Source organism: Corvus hawaiiensis, chromosome 18 (assembly GCF_020740725.1).
Source record: "Corvus hawaiiensis isolate bCorHaw1 chromosome 18, bCorHaw1.pri.cur, whole genome shotgun sequence".
In the NCBI taxonomy this organism is placed as follows: domain Eukaryota; kingdom Metazoa; phylum Chordata; class Aves; order Passeriformes; family Corvidae; genus Corvus; species Corvus hawaiiensis.
Genome location: NC_063230.1, coordinates 12,566,554 through 12,593,405, shown reverse-complemented (window position 1 = coordinate 12,593,405; position 26,852 = coordinate 12,566,554). Strand labels below are relative to the sequence as shown.

Below are 26,852 nucleotides of genomic sequence, written 5' to 3'. Positions count from 1 at the left end.
GAGAAGCATTCTCACAAAATACAGCCCAATAAAATAAACTCATTGTTCCAGGTATTAGAATTTTGCTACATTTTTGCAAACTGCAATTCACATTCTGCTGCAGCTGTCAGAGGTTAACAAGGAACCAAGTAAGTTGTACTGGACAAGATCTAAAACATTTAGCCCTCTAAATAAGGAGCAGAGCATTTTGAGCTTTTAAATAAACACAACTTAAATGATGAGTTAACCAGGAAGCCTCCTGCTTTTGGCATCTGCAGGATGAAAAAATCCCTGCAAAGACTAGGGCAGTTATGCAACTCTACTGCAAGTAACCTCTTCTGGAATACTGATGAGCAGCTGCTTTGTGTCTCTTAGGTATAAATACTACGATACTTAAGGAAGCAGAACAAGTCAACCACCAATTAGAAAGAAAAAGCCATCAATCACATGAGAATAAAGTGCTTAGGGCTTACAAACTTTCACCACTGGTGTGCAGTGCTCAACATGCACACATTTGGAATTCTAACCCAATGTAATGAGACTCTGGACATTTCGTGTTGGAGTTGCTGTGCCACTGAACATCTAAAGTTATTAAACAGAAGAATTCAGTGTTTTCGCCACTAAATCCCTACACAGAAGCACAAACTGGCAACTGAACACGCAGCATGTTAAGTGATCAGCCATGAAAGTCCCAAATTAGCCAACACTAGACAGAGTACTGGGGGGAAGGGAGGAAAGGCACAGAACTCGTGCTTACCTAAAAATACACCAACATTGAAGATGACCCTGGCAATGCTGGTGACACGGTCAACTGCACCTCAAGCTGCCAGATTAGTCAGTGTTGCACACTGAAAACACTACAGTGATCCACACGAGACCAGCAGAGCTACTGCAGGTAAGATAACCAAATAAAGGTGGAACCTCCTCAGAAGTGAACACACCTTTGACTTCCCAAGTTGCTGCAGTAAATCTCCTTTTCTCATACTAAGTTTCTCCACCACTGCTGTCTTTCTCAATTAAAGACCCAAGTGTTTGACACTTACACACAGTCTGGTCGACAGCGTAACTTTCTTAAAAAAGGCATAAATCCCACCAAAGAATTACCAGCAACCTGAAAGGCTCTCAGACAAGTCAATGGAAAGCTGCTTACAAACAACTTTCTCTTCCTTGAGTGTGGGTAGAGCTATTTTTAGCCATGACTAAAGAAGGGAAGAGACAAAAGCCTTCAAGACTACACAGTGGAAAACTGAATTTAAAGTGGAGGCTTATCTTAGGAAAATAAAGCAGGATTTTGATAATATGAGAACCGAAAGAGCCGGGATCAGGAGAATTTGAGCCATGCTGACTACTGAGAGCAGCTGAGGAGAAAAGGAGCAGCAGAAGCAGCCAGTGGGACGTACCCTGCACACAGACATCTGGTTCGTGGTCAGGGTCCCCGTCTTGTCGGAACAAATCACCGAGGTGCAGCCCAAGGTTTCCACAGAGGGGAGGCTCCTCACAATGGCGTTCTTCTTGGCCATCCTGCGTGTGCCCAGCGCCAGGCAGGTGGTGATGACAGCAGGCAGGCCCTCGGGGATGGCGGCCACGGCCAGGGCCACGGCGATTTTGAAGTAGTAGATGGCGCCGCGGATCCAGGAGCCGCCGTGCACGGGGTCGTTGAAGTGGCCGATGTTGATGATCCACACGGCGATGCAGATGAGGGAGATGACTTTGGACAGCTGCTCCCCAAACTCATCCAGCTTCTGCTGCAGCGGGGTTCTCTCTTGCTCGGTGGCCACCATCTCGTCACGGATTTTCCCGATTTCCGTGTTTACCCCTGTTGCAATAACCACCCCCATGGCCTTACCAGCAGCAATGTTTGTACCCTGAGGTAAAGAAAGAGAAGGGAAAACTTGGAGTCAACCTACAAACAGGTTTTGTGGGTGAGTTTCTTTTGTTTGGTTTTAATTTAACAAAAAAAAAACCACCACAAAAACACCTCAAACCAAACCACCTCATGCAAGCTCAGATTGTGTCTCAGCCAGGACATGGAAAAGGGTAAAGAGGAAGAGGATGCCACTGCCTGTGTCTGTAAGGGAACACTCCAGGGTGGAATTTCTGCTCCCAGAACAGGCTCAAAATCAGTCACTATTGATCTCTCACAAGCAGCACAGCCAAACCCAGATGCTGAGCAAGCAGTATGTATTTCAACTGAAATACTGAATGTGTTTTCCCTCTTTTTTTTAAAATTAGGGCTCTATTTTGTCAGATTTAATGTTATTTACTATGAGTAATAGATGTGTTCTCTGAAGCTCCCTGTGTGAACATATTTAACATGGAAAGAACAGTTAAATTAAGCAGCCTGCCAGCAAAAAGTTATTTTCTTATCTGAAAGATATTTAATGCTTCCTTTAAATAAATTTGAACAAACTGTTTCATGCCTATATAGAAAGCCAGTTCTCAATCGTAGCTACATGACACCAAAATTTGTGTGGGCTCTTACCATGCTGAAGAACTATTACTTCAGGAAATTACTGTAGAGACACTAAAAGTGTGTGTGCTCCACCTTCCAAGACTTCCTTGTAAAGGACAAAAATAATTTTCCTCACATAGACTGGTTTCATCCAGCATCTTCCCCTGAGGACAGCTTTTATTAGAAGTTAATTCTAATTTTTAATGCATTTAGTTCAATGTGTATGGAGACACACACAGACGTGTAGAGAACACAGCAAAGTCATGCAGCTTTTGAGGGAAGACCTGAAGTTCTGCACGTTTTTATCAGCTTCAGCGTTATTTTAAAAATGTTCTGAAAATCTCAAAACAAATAACTTACAGAAAAGAGCATGTTCTTCTTGTCTTGATTTACAGCACGAGGATCAGGCACAGGGTCAGTGTGCTTTATAACAGACACAGATTCACCTGAAATAAAGATAATAGTCTTAAGAAGAGATTATGCATCTGGAGTCCTGAGGGACTCAAAAAGTTACAATCTTGAGCCCTGAAATTTTTAGGATGTCAAACTTCTTTCCTCAAGTGTTGGCCAAGAAAGCTGAAAATTATGTATCAGCTTCTACAAACATGTCACACAGGTATAGAAAGGTTCCTCTTCTTTAAAAGCAGATGTTCATTGCTACACCAGACTTCACAAGGTGGTGCTCTCAGCTTCAGTCACTGAGTTACATTACTTTGTGTAAGCTCAAGAGAGCCAAAGCTTCCTCCTTTTAAAAGGATTTTGTTGAGCAGCATCTCAGACCTCAGTCCTATTTTATCAGTCAGGAGACTCAAGCATCAGCTTGGCTGAAAACAGCAAAGGCTTCCTTTAAAACAAGAATTCTGTTACTTAAATAAAGGCAAGGAATAGTCCCTTTTTATAGAATTCTGGTGGGTTATTTCTACTTATTCCGACAGCTTTACAGGCATGGAGTCCATTTTCCTATGCTAAACATAAGTAAAGCTTGATCAGTCTTGTGCTATTCAGGATCTGTGGTGAGAAGCTTTGGAGCCTGTTTCAAGACAGATTCAAGGATGAAAAATAGGCTTCCTATGAATACTTTACTGCTTTAAAATTCAGAGCTAGTTAACATTAATTTATGCTACCAAAACAGGCAGGCAGATCTTCATGTTCCAGCTGAAAGAAAACTGTTGTAGCATGCTTGGTTGATTCCCAACTTCTTTCCTATATTCAGAAGTGCTGCTACTTTGTTTTGTTTTCAACAAATCTGAAAAGGGCTCTAAAAATAGCTCTTGCATTTGAGGGCTGGTACCAGAAAACACACGAATGTGAGCGCACAGAATTTCAGCAAATAAGGCTTGAGTGTATTGAGTCTTTAGTGGCAGCAGCTTAAAAGCTGCCAGTATTGCAAAAGTTGTTCTCTCCTGTTGCAGAAGACATTTAGTAGATTTACATACTTTCATATTTGAGTGGCGACAAGATGTTCAAACCTAGCAGACTCCGTGAACTAGAAGAGAAATTCATAATTTTTATTTTCATTTCCCACAAATTGCTTGTGTCTGTTGAGAGAAGGGGATGACCAAAAAAGCATTACAAGACGCAGTAAGAATGTTCATCCCACTAAAGGGAACACAAAGCCAATGATGAAGCAACATATTCAGCCACTCTAGAAGTTACCAGATCAGAAATTTACTGCACTTGAATGCAGAGAACTTCAATAACTGCAAGCTTGTTTCTGATGGATCATTCCAAATAAACAGTGAAGAGGCACTTTCAATTATGCACATAATTACATAAAAGTCACAGAAACTGTACCTGTGAGAATTGACTGGTCTACCCTTAGAGTTGTAGATTTGATAGAAGTAATTCTTATATCAGCAGGAACCTTGTCTCCAACTACAAAGGAATGACAAGACAAAGTCAGAATTTTGCTGTTTGAGAGGTTTCTGACCACGTGTCCCTTAGCTCCGTCAGCCAGAAAAATGACTTTCCAATAACTGCTCAAATGACTAAGATCACCAGCAGTTTTTGCTGCTTTTGTGACTTGCAGTACTCCCATTTTCTGAGTATCCAATACACTTTGACAATTTAGACTTGCCCCTACCTAACCTCCAAGAAAGAAGCTGTAAATCACTGGATTGTTTCTCTAACCACACGGCCACTTGAAAGCAAAGGGGAAACATTCTCAAGAGCAAGAAACCAATTTCAGAAGATGTATTTATAAACAATCAAACCCCGTAGCTAAGGTGAATCGAGTTCCCTTTTCAGAACAAGTGGTCCTGCAGAGTCTTTTAGTTGTTTTCTCTATGCCCAAAGGGAGTCCTCTGCTCTCCAAAGATCACATCTATTTATTTAGAAAACTAAAAGAAGTTGTATTTTCCTTTTCTTTGGCACCAATTGTGAGAATAACGTGCTTCTGCAAATATGCTCTTGTAATGTTATACTTTGAATCCTGCCAGATGTTTCAGAGTTGGATGTTAACTTCAGATCACACAGTAGCTTTCTTTTCCAGTAATGCTGCTCTATTAAATAACCACAATCTACATCCCAGTTACAATTTTCACAGATCTCTGTTATGTTTATCTCGTCATACACATTTCTACTTTGCAAAAGACAACACTGAAGAAAAAAACAAAACAAAACAAACAACTCACAAACAACAAAAAGTTCACTAACAAGTGCTGGAGACACCAAAGCAGCAGACGATAAAAGTTAACACCACTCCTAAAATTGGCAGTGATGAATCCAGCTGTCAGCTGAGCTCAAGCATCCCTAACATCTCAAAACTAATTCTTCTACCTTCCTACTTCCTCTTACCCAGCTTTTCCTAGTTTTTAAGAAAAAAAAGCTAAAGCTCTACCATTTTGTGCCTACTGAAAATAAATGGCTGGATGCAAATTAACTTGCTAAAGCATATTAACGAGGCACATTTCTGACTCACATGGAGGGGTTCTACATTCTGCATGTCAATGTTGCTAATTAACACGATTGAACACTCCTAATGTAATTTAGCACCGCAAGCATTCAAGTGTCAGCTAAATTATTATAAAATAATGCAAAGAAATAAAGAAGGGAGAATAACTAACTAGAGACAGCTGATCTTTTCAGTAGGTGGAATCAGTGTCCCTGCAGTGAAATTGAAATAAGCTGCAATTCCTGCAGGAACTGCTTATGCAATCAGCAGCAATAATGCACATTAAGAAATAATATCATGAAAATCTCTACAGTGGTGTCACAGCCTTGGCTCATCCAACCACTCACACCCTGGAGTAGAAAACTGTGCAACAAAACCCTGAAGAGGAGAATTAAGTGCTACCTCAAACATTAGGAAAACTTGCACCATGGGACTTTCTGTAAATTCAGAGTAACTCCAACCATTAAAACCAGGAAAAGATTGTATAGTTTTGCCTGTAAAGTCAGACGTGTGTTTTTGTGAGCATGTGTATACGAAGGGATAAAAAACCAGGCACAAATGTATCATTATACCATGTGAATACTAATTTAAGCCACAATGCCCTTGAGCAGCAAGAGAAAATAGCCTTAGACAAACGGTGGCCTAGGCCAAAAAAGGCAAAACTATTCAATTGCTCTCCTGGTGTCCTGAGGAGGGTTATTTGCAGACACACAGTAGCAGCTGCTTTTCAGATATGGCTGGACAGGCCAAGCCCTCAGAGCAATGTGGTGAGCGCCTGTCAACCTGCACAAATATCTTCAGAGCACCGGGAAGAGCTGCAGAGCTACAGCCAGCCCACATCCACCACATCTGACAACATTGGTAAAGATGCATAACACAAAAAAGAAGCTGTTAAAAGACTAATCTTAAAACTTTCAAGCAACTGGACTGACATATGGCAAAGTTCACAAGCGATTTTCTAACCTACTTCTGAACTGCTCTAAGTTGTTCAAACTCAATATTCACAAGACTTAAAATACTTGGAGAGACCCCTCTAACAGGCTACTGATATTCAACATCAGTATTTCCATGAAAACTACTACTGTTGTTATCAACGGCCTGAACTGCCAGAACCGAAGTGTTAAATTTATTATGACAGTGCAGCTTTATAAATTTCTCAACAATTTAAGATAAGACACATTATTCACTCGCCCTTTCTGACTGAGAAGGCTGTAGTAAAATATTCAAGGCATTTCCAATAGGCAGGAAAACTGCACAGCAAGGTCAATTACAGAGATATTTTAAACAGCTCTTTGCAAAATAACAACTATGACATTAAGTCATTTATAGTCTTGAATATACTTTCAAGAGCACAACTGAAGCTGAATATAAATAGGAAGTCATCCTATGACAGAGAAGAACCACAGGAAATGTTCAGTGAGCAGTGTACTACAGATCTCATCTACAAATAGAAGGTGTTTTTTCCCTATACTTTTAAAACAGGAAAAAAATTGTCTGTTGTTGTTTTTTTGGAAGGCTTTTTAAAATTCATACAATTCAGTCCACAGAACCAATGAAAGTAATACCCAAGGCTTGAAAGAAATGAGAACGCGATTATGTATTTGTGTTGCTCAGCACAGAGCTCCTACAGTAAATGACACAATTCCGTAGTCTGACATCTAAAATAACAACTCAGTTGCAGAAATATTTTTATCCATTATTTCAACTGAAGGTTTTAATCCTAAATAGTCACTTGATTTCCACAACAGCTTTGAAGAAATCAAATAAACTGCTTTCAAAACTGCCCAGGTATGTGTTCTGAAACATAATGTAGCCAAATACATAAACTACTGATTAAAACATCCCCACTAACTACAGCATTGAGTGCTGCTTGGAGGAGTGAGAGAAGGGTTTGGTTTGAATCATTACAGCTTTACCCACAGAATCCTTTTATTCATGCATTTTAGAATTTTAATACTGAGCTTCAGCACAGAATAAATGAATCTGTTTAAAAACAACCTGGTCCCCACAGGGGGTTAAAAAAGATAAATATCCATTTTATTTAACTGTACATACTGAAACAGACAATTTACAATTTCCACTCCTTGGTAGAAACTAGAGTGGTACTTTGTTGCAATAGGAATTTAAAGTTTATCTCAGTTGCTTTAAAGAAGTCACAATTTTTCACTGAAAATATGGATAATTTAGTACTTGAAAATACTGGGTTCTTCAGCCACCTAACCAGCAACGTTACCTGCCAAGATTCCCACTGATTACATCCAACACCCCAGCCTTTCTTCTCAGGTTCAAAGCTCCCCAGCCCCCATCTTCCTATTCCCAGTGCTGTGGCAGTGTTATGGGTCAAGTTCCCTCTGTATGAACAGGCACTGACACATATATTTGATTTTTACACAGTCCAACACTGTTTCTCCACAGACTTGTCCCACATCAACTTCACGTACAGAATGTATTAAGCAACCTGAGTCCCAGTTTAATACTTGGCACTGACCAAGTCCTACAGTGAAATGACCAACTCATTACCTGGGTGTTTCATTTGAGCACTGATATCCCTTTGAATACTTTACCAGTTTCCAGCAAAGCAATAAAATTAAATATTTCATTTCAGAATTCTGTCAGACAGTGGTTTGAGACACTCACTGGGAGACCTCTGAAGCCAAAATACAATATTAATGCTGCAGGCTATGGCAGTCTGTGCTTTAAGCAGCCCAGAAAGATGGGCAGAAGTGATGGGACACATTCTATGAGCAATGAAGGTGGAAGGAAAATAACTGCTAAAGCTGTGTGGATTTCAGTCCCTTGTATTTTTAATTACTTCTGGGTACTAACAAAGAACCTTAGACTACAACAGGACCATACTCATCTTTCAAGTCTCAAATTATTAGACTATCTCAATATAGTCTATTGAGATCCATATGCCAGATCTTCTAATCAAAACTGCTGGTGACAGGAGGCTCAGGAAGCAACATAAATTGTACCTCCAAAAGCCACTATGCTATAGAACAGTCCTCAGAACAAAACTACTGCTTGAAATGTGTACTTTGACCACCAATATCAGCTCTGTTAACTCTCGACCCCTCACACCACTGGAGACTTACTCAGATTTACAGGCAGGTACACTGTCAAAAGTGAAAAGTTTTGCTTCTTTTTTATGTTAATGTGTTACAAGAACAATTCCTCTTCTTAGCAAAGAAAGTGATATGTTTGCAGAAAGTCCCTCTGTGTGATCACAGCAAATGAAAGTAATTCTTCCTGTAGAAGTCAGAAGGGCTGTTCATATACAATATGTACCTCACACTTTCTTATTTATGTTTATCATTAACCAAAGCCAGTGTCACCCTGGATCTGCTATCAGCAGGTTGGGGGTTGGAACTGGACTTTTGTAATAAAAGATTATCAGTACAGCTCCAATTATTCTGTAGTTGAACAGTTTGTGAACACAAACAGCTCCTGAAACTGAGTAAAAGCATCCCCAAACCAATTGCCACAAGCCATCAAATGGAGAGAGGAAAAAAAGTGTCTTAATATATTAACATTCATTGTTGACAAGTTCACGTATTTTGGTTTTTAAGACACTATGGTCTTTCTCCTGCTTTATTAGGACGCTCTAATTTTAGCAGGCTAGAGTAGAAATACTATCAAGTTTAGAAGATATAATCTACCACACTGCTATTAGAACACCTGAGTGAAAATACACGGGGTTTTACCAGCCAAAGGAAAAGAAGTAAGTATTAATTCTTTTGCCAAAACACATGAAGTGTTAGCAACTGTTTTCTGGTCTAACATGACAGATTACTGGTACAGTTATTTAAACCACTTTTCCTAGTGAGGCATTTAGTCTCTTTAAGAGTCAGTTATTTCAGTCCCCTCTCTTACCCAAAAGTAAGTTTATACTCTAAATTAGAGGATACACCATTGTGAATATTTATTAATAAACTGAAGCAACTGAAGCTTCCTACATGAAGAATTGAAGAACACAGTTTAAGAACTGAAATGAATAGATTCAATCAACAGAACTGAGTGTTTTCTGAGCGTTGAATTGAGTATTGCTGAGGACAGTAATACTTAAAGCTCACACCTGAACAGAATGGTTTGCTTTTATTTAGAGGTAGAGCTGCTGCAGCACAACTGGTTTTTGTATTAAACTTCCTTAACACAAGCTCAGCTTAGCTCCTCTTCTCCCCTTGTACACAGACAATCTCATCTTCTTATTGTGCTTGATTTCCTTCGACCATCAGAAACTTAATTTTTCTTCTGTAGTAACAGGTTTTAAGCATTTAATGCTTCCTGAACAGGGCATAATAAAATAGTACCAGAAATCAGAAGCTCTACAAAACAGGAACATAATTGAGTCCATCTACACTTTCATACAAGGCCAAGACTATCCAAGTGTCAAAATTAGAAGAGTGATTATGAACCATATTTTAAGTCTGAGTTTCCACTCCAAACCAGGAAGGTAAGATTTATTTTCCAATGAGACAGATTACACCAGCAAAGGTCCATCAGTTGTAACCACAGCAGTAAAACAGCACTTGCTTTCACTGACAAGGAGACAGAACAACACATTTAAATTCATTCTTTCCATCAGACAACTTGCATAAAACAGCCTCTATCATCCACCTTCTGCATTCTAGGCAGACCAAAAATATCCACCGAGCTTACTGTGCAGTGTATGCAAAGTGTGAGTATCCTAACCCAGGAACTGTTAAAGGTAGAGGTTAAAAAAAAAAAAGTGAACAACACATATGTATTATATTGTTATCAAGAAAAGCCAAAAGGACAGAAAAAGCTTCGCTTTCTGGGAGCAAAATATCTCCAGGTCAAAACTGAGGGTTGAGAAAAATGGAGATACTGTGTTAAACAGTATGTAAGACTCAAATTTTTCTTAATTTGTTTCTTTATATTCTCTAAACACATACTTGTGTCATTCTCTCTGAAGAGGGCACCAAAACATTAGATAAGATTTGCTGATGGACAGGGACACAGCTTGTAAGCCTGCACTCATTTCTAAACCAAATTTGTCTAGTTTTAGCTTTTAATTAGTGGATCTATTTATACCACTGCCTAGTAGATGGCAAACTCTTGTGATCAGCCTATAAAAATACCTAATAGCAGAAAGAACAGACTGGTAAGTTAAGCCTCAACTTAAGGCAAGTCAGGTAGAGAACAACATCATCTTCACACCAAAGCTGAAGTCCTGTTTCCAAGTTATGCTGCATTTGGGTAACAGAAGAACCAAGAGTCAGAATTCTGGAAGTGAAGCAAAGCTCCAAATGCAAGCTTTCTTTAGCCTTAAAAAAAAAAAAGCTTCCTTTGTTAGGGTGATACAGTAATAACAGAACATTATCCTGATGTTCAAGCTTTTTGTTCAGTACTATTTGTGCTTATAATAAAACCCACTCAGTATCAGTTCTGTCAGAGTACAGAATATCAGAATATGTTCTCAATTTTCAAGCAACTAAACCAGAATTAGTTTCACTATTTTTACCAAACAGTTTAGTAACTCAGAAGGAAAATGCTACCAGAATTGGGGTAAAAATTGGAAATATGTTTTGCAATATTTCAAATGTGTGTTAAAAGTGACACAAGTTGAGGCTGTGCCCTGAGTTGAACCTCAAATGACGCCAGACGCCAGTGAAGTATGGAACAGAGTTTGGACTGTGTCTGGTTATCCCCAAGCTGCCTCTGATGTGTTGGCCAAAACATTCACTGAAGCTCACAGATTTATGCCCTACTCGTACATGTATTTATCAACCACTGATCTTACTTTCCTGTCTTTTTTGGTTCAAAAGTAGTACTTTAGGAAAAAAAGCAAAATACATGCTTTAAGACTCAAACCCAACAGTTTGCACCCAGTAAGGAAACACCCACCACAACATTTGCAGTTAATTCTTTTTCCCTATCAAGAGAAGCTCTCAGCAGTTTGCTTTAAGACAGCCTCCAGCAGGTCTCTGTTCTGGGCTTAAGCCTTCCTCCATCCTTTTCCTTGTTTTTTCCAATCTCAATACTTTCCCAGAAAAAGTAAACCTGCGTGTCTAGCACTGAGCCTGAAAATCAATCCTAGTTATTAGAAAAGTAACACAGGCACAAGGACCCAGATGTTCTGGAGTAAGATCTGCAACATCCATGTTTTTTAGTTGTACTACCAGGGAGAACCTGGAGCTCCTCACAACCACATGGGACTTTGATGTAACTCACCTCAAGAATCTTCCTTCCTGACCTTCTTCATCCCAAAATTTATCTTTCTTTTATTATAAGGCACCCAAGAGTCCTGAAGTGCTCTGCAGTTGGAATTCAAAGCCTCAGAAAGCAGTTCTTGCCTACTCTGTGCCAGGTATAAAACCAAGTTTTCTGGAATATACACTAATTTAATAAGCAACAGCTTCTGGCAACTCTGTGTATATTTTTAACATGTTGAGTACTTACAGATACAGTAACAGATGACAAGAACCATCCTTCAGAAATTCAGTGAAAAGAGGAACTACTGTGCCTGTGCTTTGGTCACTTACTGACTGCAACTATTGAACTTTCATTTATTAAATTACAGAAACTCAGATACACTCTATCTACTCCAGAAAATTTTAGACAGGAAAATACAGCAGAAGTGAACAAAGGTCATTTCTGTTCCCAAATGTGCTTCTATAAAAAAAAGGACATGATTTACAACCAGTTTATCCCAGTTTTTCAGGCTGAACTTCACACAAAACTTTTAAGTAGGGCCATGCTTTTTAAAATTTCTCTTTAAAATTTTAAAATTTCTCTTTAAAATAACTCAGCAAACAAAAACTAAACTAAACCAAAGTGTATCTAATCTAATAAGATTAGTTACAAGTTTAGAGTCTAGCCTCCAATTAACTCCAGCTTTTACAACAGCATGATAATCCATTTAAAGACAGGCAAACTGAAAAGCCATGTGAGGACAGCATCTGGATGTTTGTCAGTTCATCAATTCTAAGAAAAACTCTGCAGCTTAGTAACCATCACACACTACAGCTCTGAGAACCATACCCACCACAGGTGTGCAAGCAAATTTAAGGCACACATCCCAAATCTGTGATCCCAACATCCCTAAGAGCTCCTGTTCATCGTACAGTATCTTTTCTACCATCTCTGCTGAAGCGAACACGGAAAGTCTTCCTAACAACATGCAGTTAAGAAATTCGTGCCTGCACGTATCAATAGCAATCTAACAATTCCTACGATAAAGTTATCTCTGTGTCAGACCCACACACAGCTATTTCAAATTTACAAAGCTGTTACAGCATTAAATACAACTATTTTGCAAGGGAAGACTTGTAAAAATTTGTTCAATATTGTTTATCAGCACAGGGGAGAAACCAATCACCTGGTTGTTTATGCCACTCAGTTGAAAGATATTTGCCTGGACACACAAATGTCATTGGCACTTGGCCAGGAATTCCATAGCCAGATATGCATCCCAGCATGAAGGGCTCTGTCACTTCCCTACATGGCCATCTTTTTGCAAACACCATGTCAAAGGCCATCGCAGTCCTCCTGCACTTGAGGCACCAGCATGCACAGAGTCTCTCTCACCTCCAGGTCTTGACACCAGCACTGGGACATGGTGCATTTATTGGCTCTTCTCTACTTGCTCTGTGGCTTTTTTCCATTTGATTACAATTAAAACTTCTTCATTGTCTAGCTACAAGAATTTATTATTTCAGTATCAGAAGCTGTGTTACACTGAAGCACTTATTTCTCTATTAAACATCCACATGACTTACAATCAACTGCAGCTTCAAGAGGGTAATTGAAGTGTATTGTTTGACCCACCAGTTCAAGTGAGTATTTTACCCAGAAAAGCTTCTGCAGTCCAACAAGCCAGACCACCTGTCTTAAAGGACAGCCACAAAACTTGGATGTTTTTTGGGTTTCTACATGAGCATACCTGCTTAAGCTTGTCCTTATTTAAAAAAAAAGAAAATCAATTCTACGTGTGCTGGACTATCAGTCATTGTTCTACAGGCAGATTTTAAAATAATGCAATAGTAACCCTACGATAAAGAGGAGACTATGCTTGTTAAAGGCAGCCTGGTGTCACAGGCACATTGGTTATTCCCAATTCGTTTTTCTCCCTCAGACACAGGCCTTTTAAACACAGTAATTGATTTTATTGGTACTGACAATATACAGCAGGTAAGTAAAAGCCTACACATCCCCCAGATGTTCTCATACAGAATAAAGGCAAAGCTAAATTTGAAGATGAAAACACAATCTGTACCTCTTCTGAAACGGCAATGAATCAAGTAGAAAGTGCTCTGTGCTCTAGATACCTGGCAGAGCATCAAAATCCAGCGCTTCTCCTCAGTGATACCCCAAACCAGTGCAAAACACACAGTCATCAGCTCACAATTTTACCAATACTGCTTTAAATTACCAAAAAACACAACCCAAGTGTATCCCCATGATGAAAACTCCTTCCAAAACTACCATTCCATTGCTGACATTTAAAAACAGGATAAGGATTTGGCCAAGACATCTACTGCAGAGTCTGTAATTGATACAGTTCTGTTTGCCTCAAAAGGACACATCAAACACAGCAGAAACACCCCCCTCCCTTGCAGAGCACACAGCTCTGGCCATGCAGAGCAGGAGCAGTGAGGCTCAGTAAGTGATAAAGCATCACAGTTCACCCTCTGTTTCTGCTATCATCACTTTGGATTTGGATGTGTAGCTGAATCATCCTGTGCACAGAACAGGGCCTTGAGACAGGGCTCAGCCAATGTTAAAGTTTCTCAAGAAATGAAAGCTGGGCAGGCAGCCAACACCAACTTCATTCTGAGTGCACATTCTCTTTGCCTGCTAATTAAAACAGGAGGATAGTCAAGTTTAAGGGTATATATTTATCTCCTCTTGAGACAGCTGCCACCTCTAAAATCAACGTGACACTAGTGCAAAGTAAGTTTGATGTACACCCTGAATTGTTCCCAAAGGAACAATCACTCAGTTAACAGTTGATAATGACCTACAAAATCTGAGCATGCAACATTCCTGACACTGAGCAAAAGCCACCTAGTTTTATCTGGGAAGGAACAGTCAAGCCCAGTTTAGAGAAAAAGTTATTACTATGGCATTATTGCCAAAATGATGGAGTTTTAGCTCAAAGTGTATAACCCTTCTATTTTTGCACTCCTTCCAAACAAAGATACGCCTTTTAGAGGAAAACTAAGATATTAGAAAGCTCTATGCAAAAGTCCAGTCTTTTAAGACTGGCACTTCAAAAGCTTACCCAGGAGTAACAGGGAGCTCTACTCTGCATAGCTTATGTTTTTGAGATCTATGCAGCAAATTGTCAAAAGAAGCAATAAAGAATTATGGAAGATGAGAAAGCAGTGAAGTCACATGCCAGTCATACTTGCTGAGAGGACAGAAGACATTTGTGAAAAGAAGTTCAAAGGCACTGCTACTACAAGTCTAAGAGCTGGAGGAACACATTCAGATGAAATAACAGAGCGTGACCAAAAAAATCTCTGCGCTCCCAAACCCAAGGAAACTGAAGACATTTAAAAACCAGGAACAAACATCTATTTTGTGATGAAAAACCAGATGAGTTTTAAGACACTCTGAAAGCAGACATTAGAAAACAAAATTTTAAATTCGTGACAAGTGTTAAAATCACAACTCCAATTAAAATGCTCTGCTTTTAGACCTACCAATTAAACTAAGTGGCAATTTGAAAAACAATCCCCTCCGTAGAAATGCACATTTAAGGTAATTACAGATGAACAGGAACAAGATTGTTCTTAAGTGAAGCATATACTTAGGAGTCTTTGAAAACTCCCCCCAGGGCCTCAAATCATTAAGACAAAGCCCCACAACAATTTTACATTAATATGCTAATGCATGTGTAAGTGGGTCTTACCTGCCACTTCCACAATATCACCTGGGACAATGTCTCTTGCTTTAATCCTCTGGACACTTTTTCGGTCTTGTCGATACACTTTACCCATTTCTGGTTCATACTCTTTAAGAGCTTCAATAGCATTTTCAGCATTTCTTTCCTAAAGGACAGCAAAAATGAGTAATTCTGAAAGCCCTCAAGGAAAAATAAGCCAGTCAGATCCGATTTTTCAAAAGCATTATCATATGAATGCTACCAACTCAGCTCTGCTGTGTTTCTTCATACAGAACATTTTGTGTCCCCTCCCCTTACGAGGTTGATGACTGGAAATCATTAGAGTGTACTTCAGGTGTTTGGAGGCCTTCAGAACACAGAAATTGTTTATTTAAACCCCCGCAGCATTTTCCAACAAGAATATCCACTGTGTTGTTGCAGGGAGGCCACACAAAGAGTTCCATGTCACATATGGATGCTTTTTGACCTTAAGAAAAGCACTAAGCAGAATTAAGAATCATGAATGTAGGTGTTGGCTGTACTTTGGCTGGAGCAGCTTACACTCAGCTTGGAGTGGACTAGCACTGCTGAATTTCGTTTACTGACATAAATCAAGGATCAAGTTATGATGAAGCCAACTTACTACTACTTGTTTCAGCAAATCAAGTCATGCTGAAGTGAAATTAAAGCATACACTAGAAACTTCCCCAGAATCTCTAAACAATTTACAAACTTGGATGAATCTCCACATATGAAAACCTTTTGATTTCCACTAAAACAACAGCTTTCCCGTCTCAGCTGCAGTCCTCTCACTAAGCACTGGCAGAGACTGGTATCAGTGTTGTGATGCCACCTGGATAAAGAACAACTGTAGAAACCAGCAGCTTATCAGTGCTCCTTCTCCAGCTCTTGGAGAAGGAACTTATTTTCCATTTCCCTGCCTATTGACAAGAACAAACGTCATCTAGCCCTGATAATTATAGATAATGGTAGAGTGCACATAGTTTCTAGAATATCTGCCCTTCAAATATACATCAGGCTTTCCAGATAATAAAAAATTCCTCCTGCATGTCAAAGCAGAAACAAAACCATCAGAAATTCAAATGTTGAGGAACTCAGCAGTTCCATGTAACAGTGCAGCTGAAAAATGAGCTTTTTAAAAATTACCAAAACTACCTTGAGGAACTAAAATTTAAATGGCACAGCTCAGGGTCTGGCAGTGCAGATACCAGCACAAACCCATAAAGCTTTAAGTAATACCAGCCTCATACTCCACCAGGTAAATTAATTCTGCTCCTCAGCACTGTTAACACCAATACTACTTTTCTATGGACTAACTATGAGCCACTGTGAGGCAAAACCTTAAAATCCCACAAAAGGAAGGTTACTTCAACAGAATCTCTCCTTCAAAATGGAGAAGTAAAAATTCAGCATGATAACCCAGGTGGCCAAGAAGGCCAACGGCACCTGGCTTGTAGCAGAAATAGTGTAGCCAGTAAGATCAGAGCAGCACCCATCCCCTGTGCTGGGCATTGCTGAGGCACCTCCAGTTCTGGGGGCAGTTTTGGGCCCCTCATGACAAGAAGGACATGGAGGGGCTGGAGCATGACCAGGAAAGGGAACAGAGCTGGAGAAGGGTCTGGAGCACCAGGAGCACCTGAGGGAGCTGGGGGTGGGGGGGGAGGGGAGGCTCAGCCTGGAAAAAAGGAGGCTCAGGGAGGACCTTGTCACTCTCTAGAAAAAGAAAAGAATAAACACCCAAGTTGCACCAGGGTAGATTTAGAATGGATATTAGCAATAATTTCTGCACAGAAATGGTTGTGAAGCATCCAAACAGGCTGCTCAGGAAAGTGGATGAATCACCATGCCTGCAGGTATCTAAAAGATGTACATGTGGCCCTCAGAGACATGGTTTCTTGGTGGCCTTGCCAGTGCTGGGTAAACGGTGTGACTTGATCTTAAAGATCATTTCCACCCTCAACAAAGTCTGTGATTCAGCTCATTCAGCCAGCTCAGCGTGCTAGACTGAGTCTTTTTGCTCCCAGTTTGCCTGAAGTTATGGTAGCCAGACTATCCTGCAGGCACTGAAGCACTGGCAGGTGGCTCCTGGGGAAAAGTGCACGTGAGAGGAAAGGTTGAGAGCGGCAGAGCCGTGGCCGTGACTCAGTGCTCACATCTGGTACCTGTAGGAACAGATACATTTATGGGTGGAGACTTGTGTACTGTGACTGATTTTCCATGCCCATTAGAACAAAGGAATGAGTCACTTCATCTGTGCAGCAACTCTGTTTCACAATGAAGTTCCATGCATGTAGAAATACACAGAGGTATATTCTTTGCATACTATCACATCTGAAAAAAAAACCCCTGATTATTTCCTACAACAGGGAAACAACTACACAAGAAAAATCCTCAAACTATACAGACAGCTTTACCTTCCATTTCATGCTTAAAATTAGTACCTGCAGAACTGCAACTCAAGAGTTTCAAGTTAAGCATTAACTCTTGCACAATTACTTTATGGAGACTTGAATATAAAATGTCATTTCAGGGGGCAATGTTGTCACCCCTTGACCAACATCTCTTCCCTCCACACCTGCTCCAGCAGGTTGACCAGCAAGCTGGGTACTGCTAAAAACTGAGTTTTGAGGAATACTCTTCAGCTAGCTCACATGGGATAGCACAAAGCAGAGCACAGGAATGTGCAGCAATGCCACTCAAGGCCACTTCTTCCAGCATACAGGGCTCTCTCTAATGTGTTTTAACCTCTTAAGAGGGCTCCTCCTCTTAATTTTTGTTATTTTGACCAGTTTGGTTTTTTTTTTTAAGCATGATGTCTCACACACTAAGAGAACAAGTAATTAAGTCAGGTTAGCACCTTCCCTTAAAAAAAACCCCCAACAAAACCAACCAATCATACAAAGAACTGGAATTCCCATAAAAATCCCAGGGTATTTTTTATCTGTAGAAAAAAACCCTCTAACAAAACATCCACTGCCTAAAGTGATCAAATTAGCAAACTAAAGTGATATGAACATTTTTGTTTTGGCATCTCATGAAGTGTTATTTTATGTTATGATATTACTGTCTACATGATTTATAAAAAAGCATCAAATTAATGTCACAGCTGACAGTGTAGGAAAAGTTTCATGGTATTTAGATGTTTTCAGAAGAAACTTGTGCCTTTGACAGACATGCAGTCTTTGGATGTACACTTAATAGTGATTGAACAGGGAGAATTAATACTGTATTAATAATTTACTAAAACACAACAGTTGTCTCACGAGGAAACAGACAAGAAACAAGATTACAAGTGCTCCATCCTTTGTTCCTTAGCTGGGAAAAAAACCCAAGCAAACCAATCCAATTGTTCTTAGCTTTGCAAGGCCTGATTTATTGCCTGAATTCAGGTCTTTATTCTGGCCTGTCTTGTTCGTGTGTTCAGCAGTGTGTGGCCAAACACACTGATGGGCATTTTGCCTCTCTGGCAACACTTCTGAAGCTTTCATTTTACCTTTAAGTCAACACTTTCTGTTGAGACGCTTTATGGTTTGCTGACTCTCAGGAATCCAAAGTTAGCAGCACATCCTACTTGCTGTGTAAGAACACCCGACACTACAGGGTACAGTGCTTCCTCTTAAATGATAAAACCCCCAAACATTTGTGATTTGATGCTGTAAAAATCTCTGCATACCTGCCACACTCCCACAATTGCATTGGCTACTAATATAAGTAAGATTACAAAAGGCTCTACAAATGCTGTGATTGTTTCTTCACCTTCTTCAAACCAGGCCAGGACCTGCAAGAGAAACACAGCGATTTAAATTACTGATTTACACAGACACCTTGCAAACTTTATGCCTGCTAAATTTCAACTGCTCAGACTTCAGCAGTTTTGGAAACCCCTCAATCTACCAAGTCTGTAGTTTTGTAATTCATGAATGAATTGGCAAAACGCAATGGAAAAGGAGAAAAAGAATCTTTACTAAAGTAGTACAAAGTTCATTTTAGAGGCCGCTCTTCTTCTAAAGGAGTAAGCTATTTATCTGGGAAACAATTGCTACTGTCGCTTCAGAAATGAAAGCAGAAGTTGTGACAACATTATGACAATGAAAAATAATTATTTCATTATGGTATAAAACAGGACACAGACAGATTAGTTTGACTACTTAAAACACAAACTTTGCCAGAATCTGAATTTTAAGCAAGTTAATTGCTCTTTACCGGTAACTTAGCCACACAAATGAAAACAGCTTTACAACAGCTTCTTTCATATCTATAGTGAGTAGATATGAAAAATAAGCATCTACTTATTTAAATACAAGTAGTGTCTTATTGAAACATCTAAGTAAATGGCATAGTTATATCTGAAGCTGGATTCTGAACCAAGCAGCTGATAAAACTCAAAATTGGATTTTAAAAGGTAAATCAAACTTGAGGACTTGCATAAAAGGCTCCACATAGATTTTAATTCATTTGTTTCAAAAGTGCACTCCAGTTTTAGGCATCTGTCATTCACTTGACTTGAATGTGTCAGGGCCTCTGCAGAGTGCTGGAGTCACTGATGAAAAGTCAAGTTAAAGTTAACATGACCAGAGAGGAAGAGAGTTTTCATCAACATGTTGAGCAACAGGAAGCCTGGAAAGTGACAGTAAATAGGAACAACGTGTTGAGATAATTAGGGCTGGTAGTCAGGCAACAGCACTCTGAATCACTAGAAGACTGCAGCAAGCAAACTGTTACTAAAGCAAGACCATGATTCCACCAACATGCTGCTCCGAGCTATTGCTCAATTGTGAGACACTCCAGGATGTCAAAAGGAAGGAGCAGCAGCATGAAAGCCTCAAGCAGAAGACAGACTGTCAAGCAAATCCAATGCAACAACAAATCTTTATTATGAAGGGATAAACTCGTAAGATCCAGGTTGTGATTAATACTACTGCAACATCCCAACTGGTAACACAACATTTTGAGGGTCTGTGTAATTCCTGTGCAGAATAGATTTAGTCAGGATCTCTCCACACCTCGGTGTTTCTTCCCTCCTACCACGCCATTGCTCTCCAATCCCCAGAACCCCTCCTGGCATTTGACCTGCTGGGGCAGTGGGACAGGCCCCACTGTCTGTGCTCACTCCACACACATCCCTGTGCCATGGGCAGCCTCCCCTCTGCACCAGCACTGCTGCTGCCCATGGAGCTACAGGAGAGACCGACGGTGCATTTTCAGCTCTCTCAGCGTACACAAGGTCACACGCTGCCATCAGAAAAGCTCTTTAGGAACTGTTTCTTCCTTCCCTTTCTTTATTGGAATTCTGTAGAGCCCAATTTGCTTCCAAACAAAGCAAATAAAATTCAATTATTTTGTGATGTGCTTATCTGAGCAGGCACCTACAAGGTTAACTAGAATAAAACATCTGCTTTACACAACGTTAAACCAGAATCTTTTCCGATTTAAGACCATGTGTGTTGTAAAATAACATTGAGACAGGCTGTAACTCCAGAGGTAAGGAAAGTAGCTACAAGGACAGCAAGATCCAAGTATGTCAAGGAGAGCCAAAATTAAGTTTTCAAGGGATCTTTTCTTTCAATAAGCCATTATTTCAAAACCAGCAGATGAACTCAAATTAGAGATCCTGAGAGTATAGTCTGATGGTTTAAGTCTTCACTGCTGTTTTTTTGGTGAAATTATCAATCTGTTACAAGACTAAAATGAAGTATCTAGTTAACCCTGGAAGCTAGCAATACACAGCTCTCCCTCCAGAAGTTTCTACACAATTACTACCAGTGGAACAATCCAAGCTTTAGTTCTAGAACAATTTAGTAAATATAGACATAAAATAACCAGATACATAGTGAGTTCTTGGTTTTCCTATAGCAGACTACAGCTATATTAACTCTCCATTTAGAATATTTGTGATACACAACACATTCCGTAACAAATCAGGTTTATTATTTGATAGTAGCCTGAAGTAAGAGACAAAACAAATGCAAGAAAAACATAGAAGAAGTAGAACAAGCAATAACAAGTATTCAACACTGCATTTTTAGTAACAACAGACCATATGCTGGGGCCTGGTAAAGACTAGACAGTTCTTGTCCAAGTCACAGAGTCCTTGTCAGAAAGTTTCCACTAGCACACTTTTAAGACCCTGGAGAGGTTTACAGTGAGAAATCTCATTTTTTAAAATTTCTACTCAGAAGGGCCCCACCATGTTTCAGCCCTAATCACTTTAAGACTCACACAGAGAACAGTTTAATTTCCAGGTCATTGATCTCCAATGCACTGGTCAGGCAGTACTGTCAATAGGTAAAGTCACCATGTATTTAAGAAAGAGCAGGAAAAATAAGAAAAGAATAAGATAATTGCTCAAGAGAAATGCAAGCCTAAAAATATAAGAGAAATAATAGCAAGACATAAAAGCCCCATATCAACAGCCAACATAAGCAGCTTAAAGCACAACTTTCATTCAGTGTATTTGCTTTAGGGCTGCTGGAGCTACGGCTTGCAGAGCCTATTTTAAACAAAGCCTAATGGGGTGGACCTGCAGGACACTGAGGCAAAAGACACACAATGACAGGCAAACAGTACTTAGTTTTCATGGTTATTTGTAAAAAGGGGCCAGAGGTACAATGCCAAAATCAGCCAGCTATGAGGTGAGCACTGATGGAAGCGGCTGAAACAGCACAAGTACCCTTACAGCTTTTTTCCATTTCTACAAGTGAAGTATCTCTATTGTCAGGGATGTTATGGAGACAAGTTACCTCAGATGACTATGTATCATTAAGTAACAACAACAGAATCGAAGAATGGGAGTTTTGAGACAGAATTGTGTTGCCCAGCAGGCTGTACCCGCTCACCACTAACAGAGGAAAAGCAAACACTTTGTTGTCAGCAACCGCACAGGGATTTTTGTTTGGTTTTCATTTTGACAATGGAAACTTAGAAGCAAGCTGGGAGAGGTGAGAACTCATCCCAACAAAAAGAAGCCCTGGATTAATTAAAGCAGGTCATATAAAATGTATGGACTGCTTTCAAGGGTTTTCTTCTCACAGGATACTGTGATTCCAGTTCTAGTGTATTTTGGACAGAGTATCAACTACTGCTTAGAAAACCCTCTTTTAGTGATTAATCTTTTAAATACAAATTAGTTTAAAATTAAGCAGATGCAAACTATTTCAGTAGTCCTGATCCCTGTTCCATCCATGTCAGTTACACTGAACATCAGGAAACATTCAAGAAAAACCTCCCAGGTTTAGTTCTATGATTCAGTAGAGATTTTTGTCCACTACACAAGGAGGTCAGGGAAAAAAAAATCTCAAACACAAACCAAGACATCCTGACCACATGTATATGCACAAAATTAAGAATTTTACTGAGTTAACAGGTCGTCAGCACCCACCACGTTACTCCATATTTCTGAAAATAAATATATTATTATAGCAATAATGGGGTAAAAAAAAATACCTGTCACCCACAGTTTAATTTTTACAACATAAAATGGAATCACAACGACTTCTCACATTTTTATCACCACTACCCTCGTGTTAATGAGCAATCTAAGTTTAGCTAAAAGCCTGTCAGTGTCATGTTCTACAGCAACCCTTATCTTGTGCCACACACTCACTGCTGCTGACCTAAACAGGTAGCTTTTGGGGTGATTTCAGGGCAAAGCCTGCAACATTGTTACTGACACATCCTACTTCCTCCAAGAGGACCTTTGCTCACCTTTTACCACAAGCTAGGCTACACTCATGCTAATTTACAGGCTCTAACAATGTCTGGGCTAAAGCACAATATATTGTTTTAACCTAAACACAGACATCCACTATTAGAAAACATTCCCAAAACAGTCATTTCTAAGTCAGCTTAGGAATCAAAGGAATAACTGAGGGGAAGAGTGCTCTAAGGATGCTGTATAAATACTTCAAGTTTTGGTAGAGTTTATAGCCTACATTGCACCTTGTAGAAGGAAATCCACTGAGTGATGCAGAGCTAAGATTGCAGAGTTCTGCACACACCACTGCTTAAAGCATCCACACTTCACCAAGGAATTATTCTACATCAGATGCAGTCAACATTTTGCAACCTGTCAAAATCATTTATACAGCAAAGCAAGCTGTTCTTTTCAGTAAACACTGTAGATCTGAGCACATGCTACACAAGTATCAAGAATTAGAAGCGATGAATACACTCCACGGGTTTATTTCTGCAGAGGCTTCACAGATCCAACACAAGACCGAGACAAGTCTATTCACAGATCCATTTACTCACCATCAGAAATTATTTATGCTGTTTCTCTTCAAAAGCCATACTTAGGGCTTTCACTAACCAGCCACATCTCTTACAGCAGTTCTGACCTGGAATGTAGGACACAGGATCCACAGCCCACAAACACGCAGCATCTGACCCCGGCAATCAGCCTGGGTGACACAGATTGAGCTGCTGCTCTGAGTTATTTTACTGACACGTACCTGACAGGCAGTGTGGGAGCAGAGGGCACAAAAGGCACTCTGAACACAGAAGTTTATACTCTATATAAGAAGGAATGTTTCTGCACAAAACCTAATGCAGGTCTCAGTGCTACAGATGAGTGTTACTGTGCAGGCAGTTGTAACAGCAATAAACTAATATGATTTATGATTGCAACAACCACCATAAAAACTCCCTCAACACAAAAAAAATTATCTGTATACTTCAAGATCCTCTCTCTCATACCTGAGTCTTGATTTTTCTAAACTGACAATGTGCAGCTGGTAAAGAACACCAGAATTTGGGTGATGTAATTACATCCTATTTTTGCAGTAATGCAATCCTGGTATCAACATATCCAACAGTGCTTTACAGCTACTACGAAAGTCTCTATTATGCTTTCATCAAGAAAAAGTGTTAAAGCCTAAGAAAAACAGACAACATGATCACCTTCTGAGCAAAGAAAACACCAGAAACAAATACAAAGGGGAAGAGCTTCTAAAGTACCAAAATTACAATATATCTAGGGTTTTTTTACTTTTCATCAGAGAAAAATCTTTACTTCTAACATCAATTTAGTGTGCCTCTGTAACTCTAAAATAGGAGATAGAAAAGGCAGAGTAGTAGCCCAAGGTCATGTACCATGTCAGCTGCACAGAAGCAGAGAACCCAGATCTATCCCACACTCCATTAGAATACAGTCTCTTAATTAGATAGGAAAATTAACCATACTGAAAAAAGCAACTGAATTCAGCTACTAATCAAGTTTTCCACGAGGACTCAGCAGTGTATGTTCTGTGACCTCTGTCAGTCTGGTCTCATACTTACTGAGACTCAGCAATGAAAGCTTTAGTTTGGTGAATCTGATTTTTCACTTACTTGTTTATAATAAAAACAATTAATGTACTTTGGCACAGAAGGCTAACAAACTTCTGTGCTGTCATTTGTCTCATGAGATGACAGAAACACTCCTGACTTTCCAGGAACAAAAAGATATCCCCTTCTCACCCTCAAGGAGGATAAGGGGAAAGAAGAGGGGGAAAAAAAAAAGCTTTTCAATGACTGTTCATTATTCGATTTTCAATAGCCAGCCTGATTTCCTCTCCAGGAAACAGAGGAGTGAGTGAAGCACATCTGTCTCCATGGTCAAGATCGATATCACCAGTCACTGCTCAGCTGGTACTGGTGAATTGGACCCAAAGCCAGAGCCCTTTGGAAGGTGTCAGTGTGGGGGGAGCAGATCCCCAGCACAGCACAAACTGCAGCACCAGGGCAACCCTTCCCCCACCACACACAACAGCTCCAGAGCACATTCTCCTCTGCCCATCCTAATTAGCTTGCCCTTAGCTAAAGAGTCACCATAATTTCCACCCCCTCCAAGAGCTGCAGCATTTTTTTTTTTTCTTCAAGTAGTTAATTACAACTCCAGGGCAAAGTCTACTGTAAACTTTTACTCCCTACCCAAACAATTTAATATTCTGCAAGCTTTTGTTTCTGTTGTCCAGCTCCCCAAGAAATACAGCCTTCACCTTCCTTCTCCACTGAGCCTTCACTCCATTTTCCAGTTTTTAAGCAAGCACATAGACTTTACACATAACGTAAGAAGATTGCCTAATCGTGCTTTTTTTAGAAAAAAAAAAATGTTTAAAATGTTCTTGTTCTTTTAGTCCTGTATGCAAAGTAAGATGTCCATTTAATGACTTGACTATCCAAAGGTCAGTTACCAAATTTGGTCAACAATGGTGCCATCACAGCCGTCAACATTCTTGTCACTGTCAAAAGCAACAACTGTCACCTTGCTATTATCAGGAAGGGAAGGCAACTGGAATATTCGCCATGTAGATTCTATTTACAGTCTGCATTGCATCCAAAAATGTCTTCCAATGATTATACATTGAGCTTGATAAAGATTAACCCAAAGGCAAGAAGAATGTCCAGTTAAATGCTTACTTACTCAAGGTTAGTTCTCAAAGCCAACAGCAGCATTGGGAAATCCCACCTCAAATAAGCAAACTGGGTTGAATGAGAAGCACTTTTTAAAATACCTGTCCTAGTGTAGTTATGTACTTATGATTCATGCAATGAAAGACTCCCTGAAATTTCTGTTGGTCAGCATACAGAAACCTCGTCACAAGGAACTAATTTAAGAGGCAGCAACCTTGCATCTTTTACTTCTACCCAGCAAGAAAGAATAATTTCAGTATGTACAGTTCACATACATTGGAATATGTCACTCTGCCATACAGAACCCTAGGAAATAAAAAAAATAAATAAATCATACTTACAAAAGATATGCAAGCAGCGAGCAACAAAATTCGAACTAGTAAATCTTCAAACTGTTCAATCACAAGCTCGAGTAAGGTTTTTCCTGCAATATGTAACAAAGCCATTGAGCCATGTACATTTAAAAAAAATGAATTATCAACAGGAATTAGCAAAAGATTTCACAACCATGCTCACCTTCCTCTGCCGGTAGCTCTGTCAGTGGAAGATTTTTCCAGGAAGCATGTCAAAGAAAAGAAATCATCGAAGAAACACATTAGAGCATTATCAGGCATCCACACCAGATATTGTTCCTGAATTGCACACTCAGCTGGGTTGGATTTGACAGACATACTGAAAGCCCCACTAAGGCGGCTCTTTTCACCAGAGTACGTGAATGGGCCTGAGAGTTTTGCATTTTAAGACACATAAAGGTTCGCGGGAATGTGCCAAGGGTTATAATTCAGCCAAGTCATCACTCCAGCCAGCTGTGGGACTTCTGCTGTTGCTGCACACAAAGGGTCAAAGGCTCAAAACGCTTTTCAAATGCTTTCTGACAAAGCTTTTCCTCCACATTCACTTAAAAAAAACCCACAAACCATCAAACTTGGTTCAAAATATTTCAGATTCTTTCCTCCATTTTAAGGGTATGTCCTTATTTCTGCTCTCCCCTTTATATCCCTGCAACTAGATTTAGGAATCCAAGAGGCACAAAAGCAGTGCTAAAGCTAAAAAAACACCTCCACCGTGTAATCTTCTCATAGATTTTCATTTTTACACAAGGGCAAGGGCGTTCAGAAGAGACCAGGACAGCCAAGCAGTAAGGATTAAAAAAAATCGACTGAATTTTGTGTCCCGACTGAAGAGAAGAATATAAAATAAGGGGCTGAAAGGAGCTAAAAAAACTGGGGAAAATGAAGGTCAAGACGGGCAAAAAAAAAAAA

The 26,852-nt window shown here is 39.7% G+C and overlaps 1 protein-coding gene across 2 annotated transcripts in view; it reads right to left on the bottom strand.

Moving 5' to 3' along the window:
• ATP2A2 (ATPase sarcoplasmic/endoplasmic reticulum Ca2+ transporting 2) overlaps window positions 1–26,852 on the bottom strand; it is a 44,303-nt gene that overhangs the window by 16,762 nt on the left and 689 nt on the right. For both annotated transcript variants that reach the window (XR_007207436.1, XM_048322963.1), the window contains exons 2-8: window positions 26,107–26,124; window positions 25,932–26,014; window positions 18,872–18,976; window positions 15,205–15,343; window positions 4,226–4,306; window positions 2,792–2,877; window positions 1,380–1,844 (exon numbers count right to left, since the gene is read on the bottom strand). Coding sequence is in view for 1 of the 2 variants with exons in the window: in XM_048322963.1 (XP_048178920.1) it covers window positions 1,380–1,844; window positions 2,792–2,877; window positions 4,226–4,306; window positions 15,205–15,343; window positions 18,872–18,976; window positions 25,932–26,014; window positions 26,107–26,124 (977 nt within the window). In the remaining variant the exon portion in view is untranslated. The remainder of the gene's footprint in view (window positions 1–1,379; window positions 1,845–2,791; window positions 2,878–4,225; window positions 4,307–15,204; window positions 15,344–18,871; window positions 18,977–25,931; window positions 26,015–26,106; window positions 26,125–26,852) is intronic.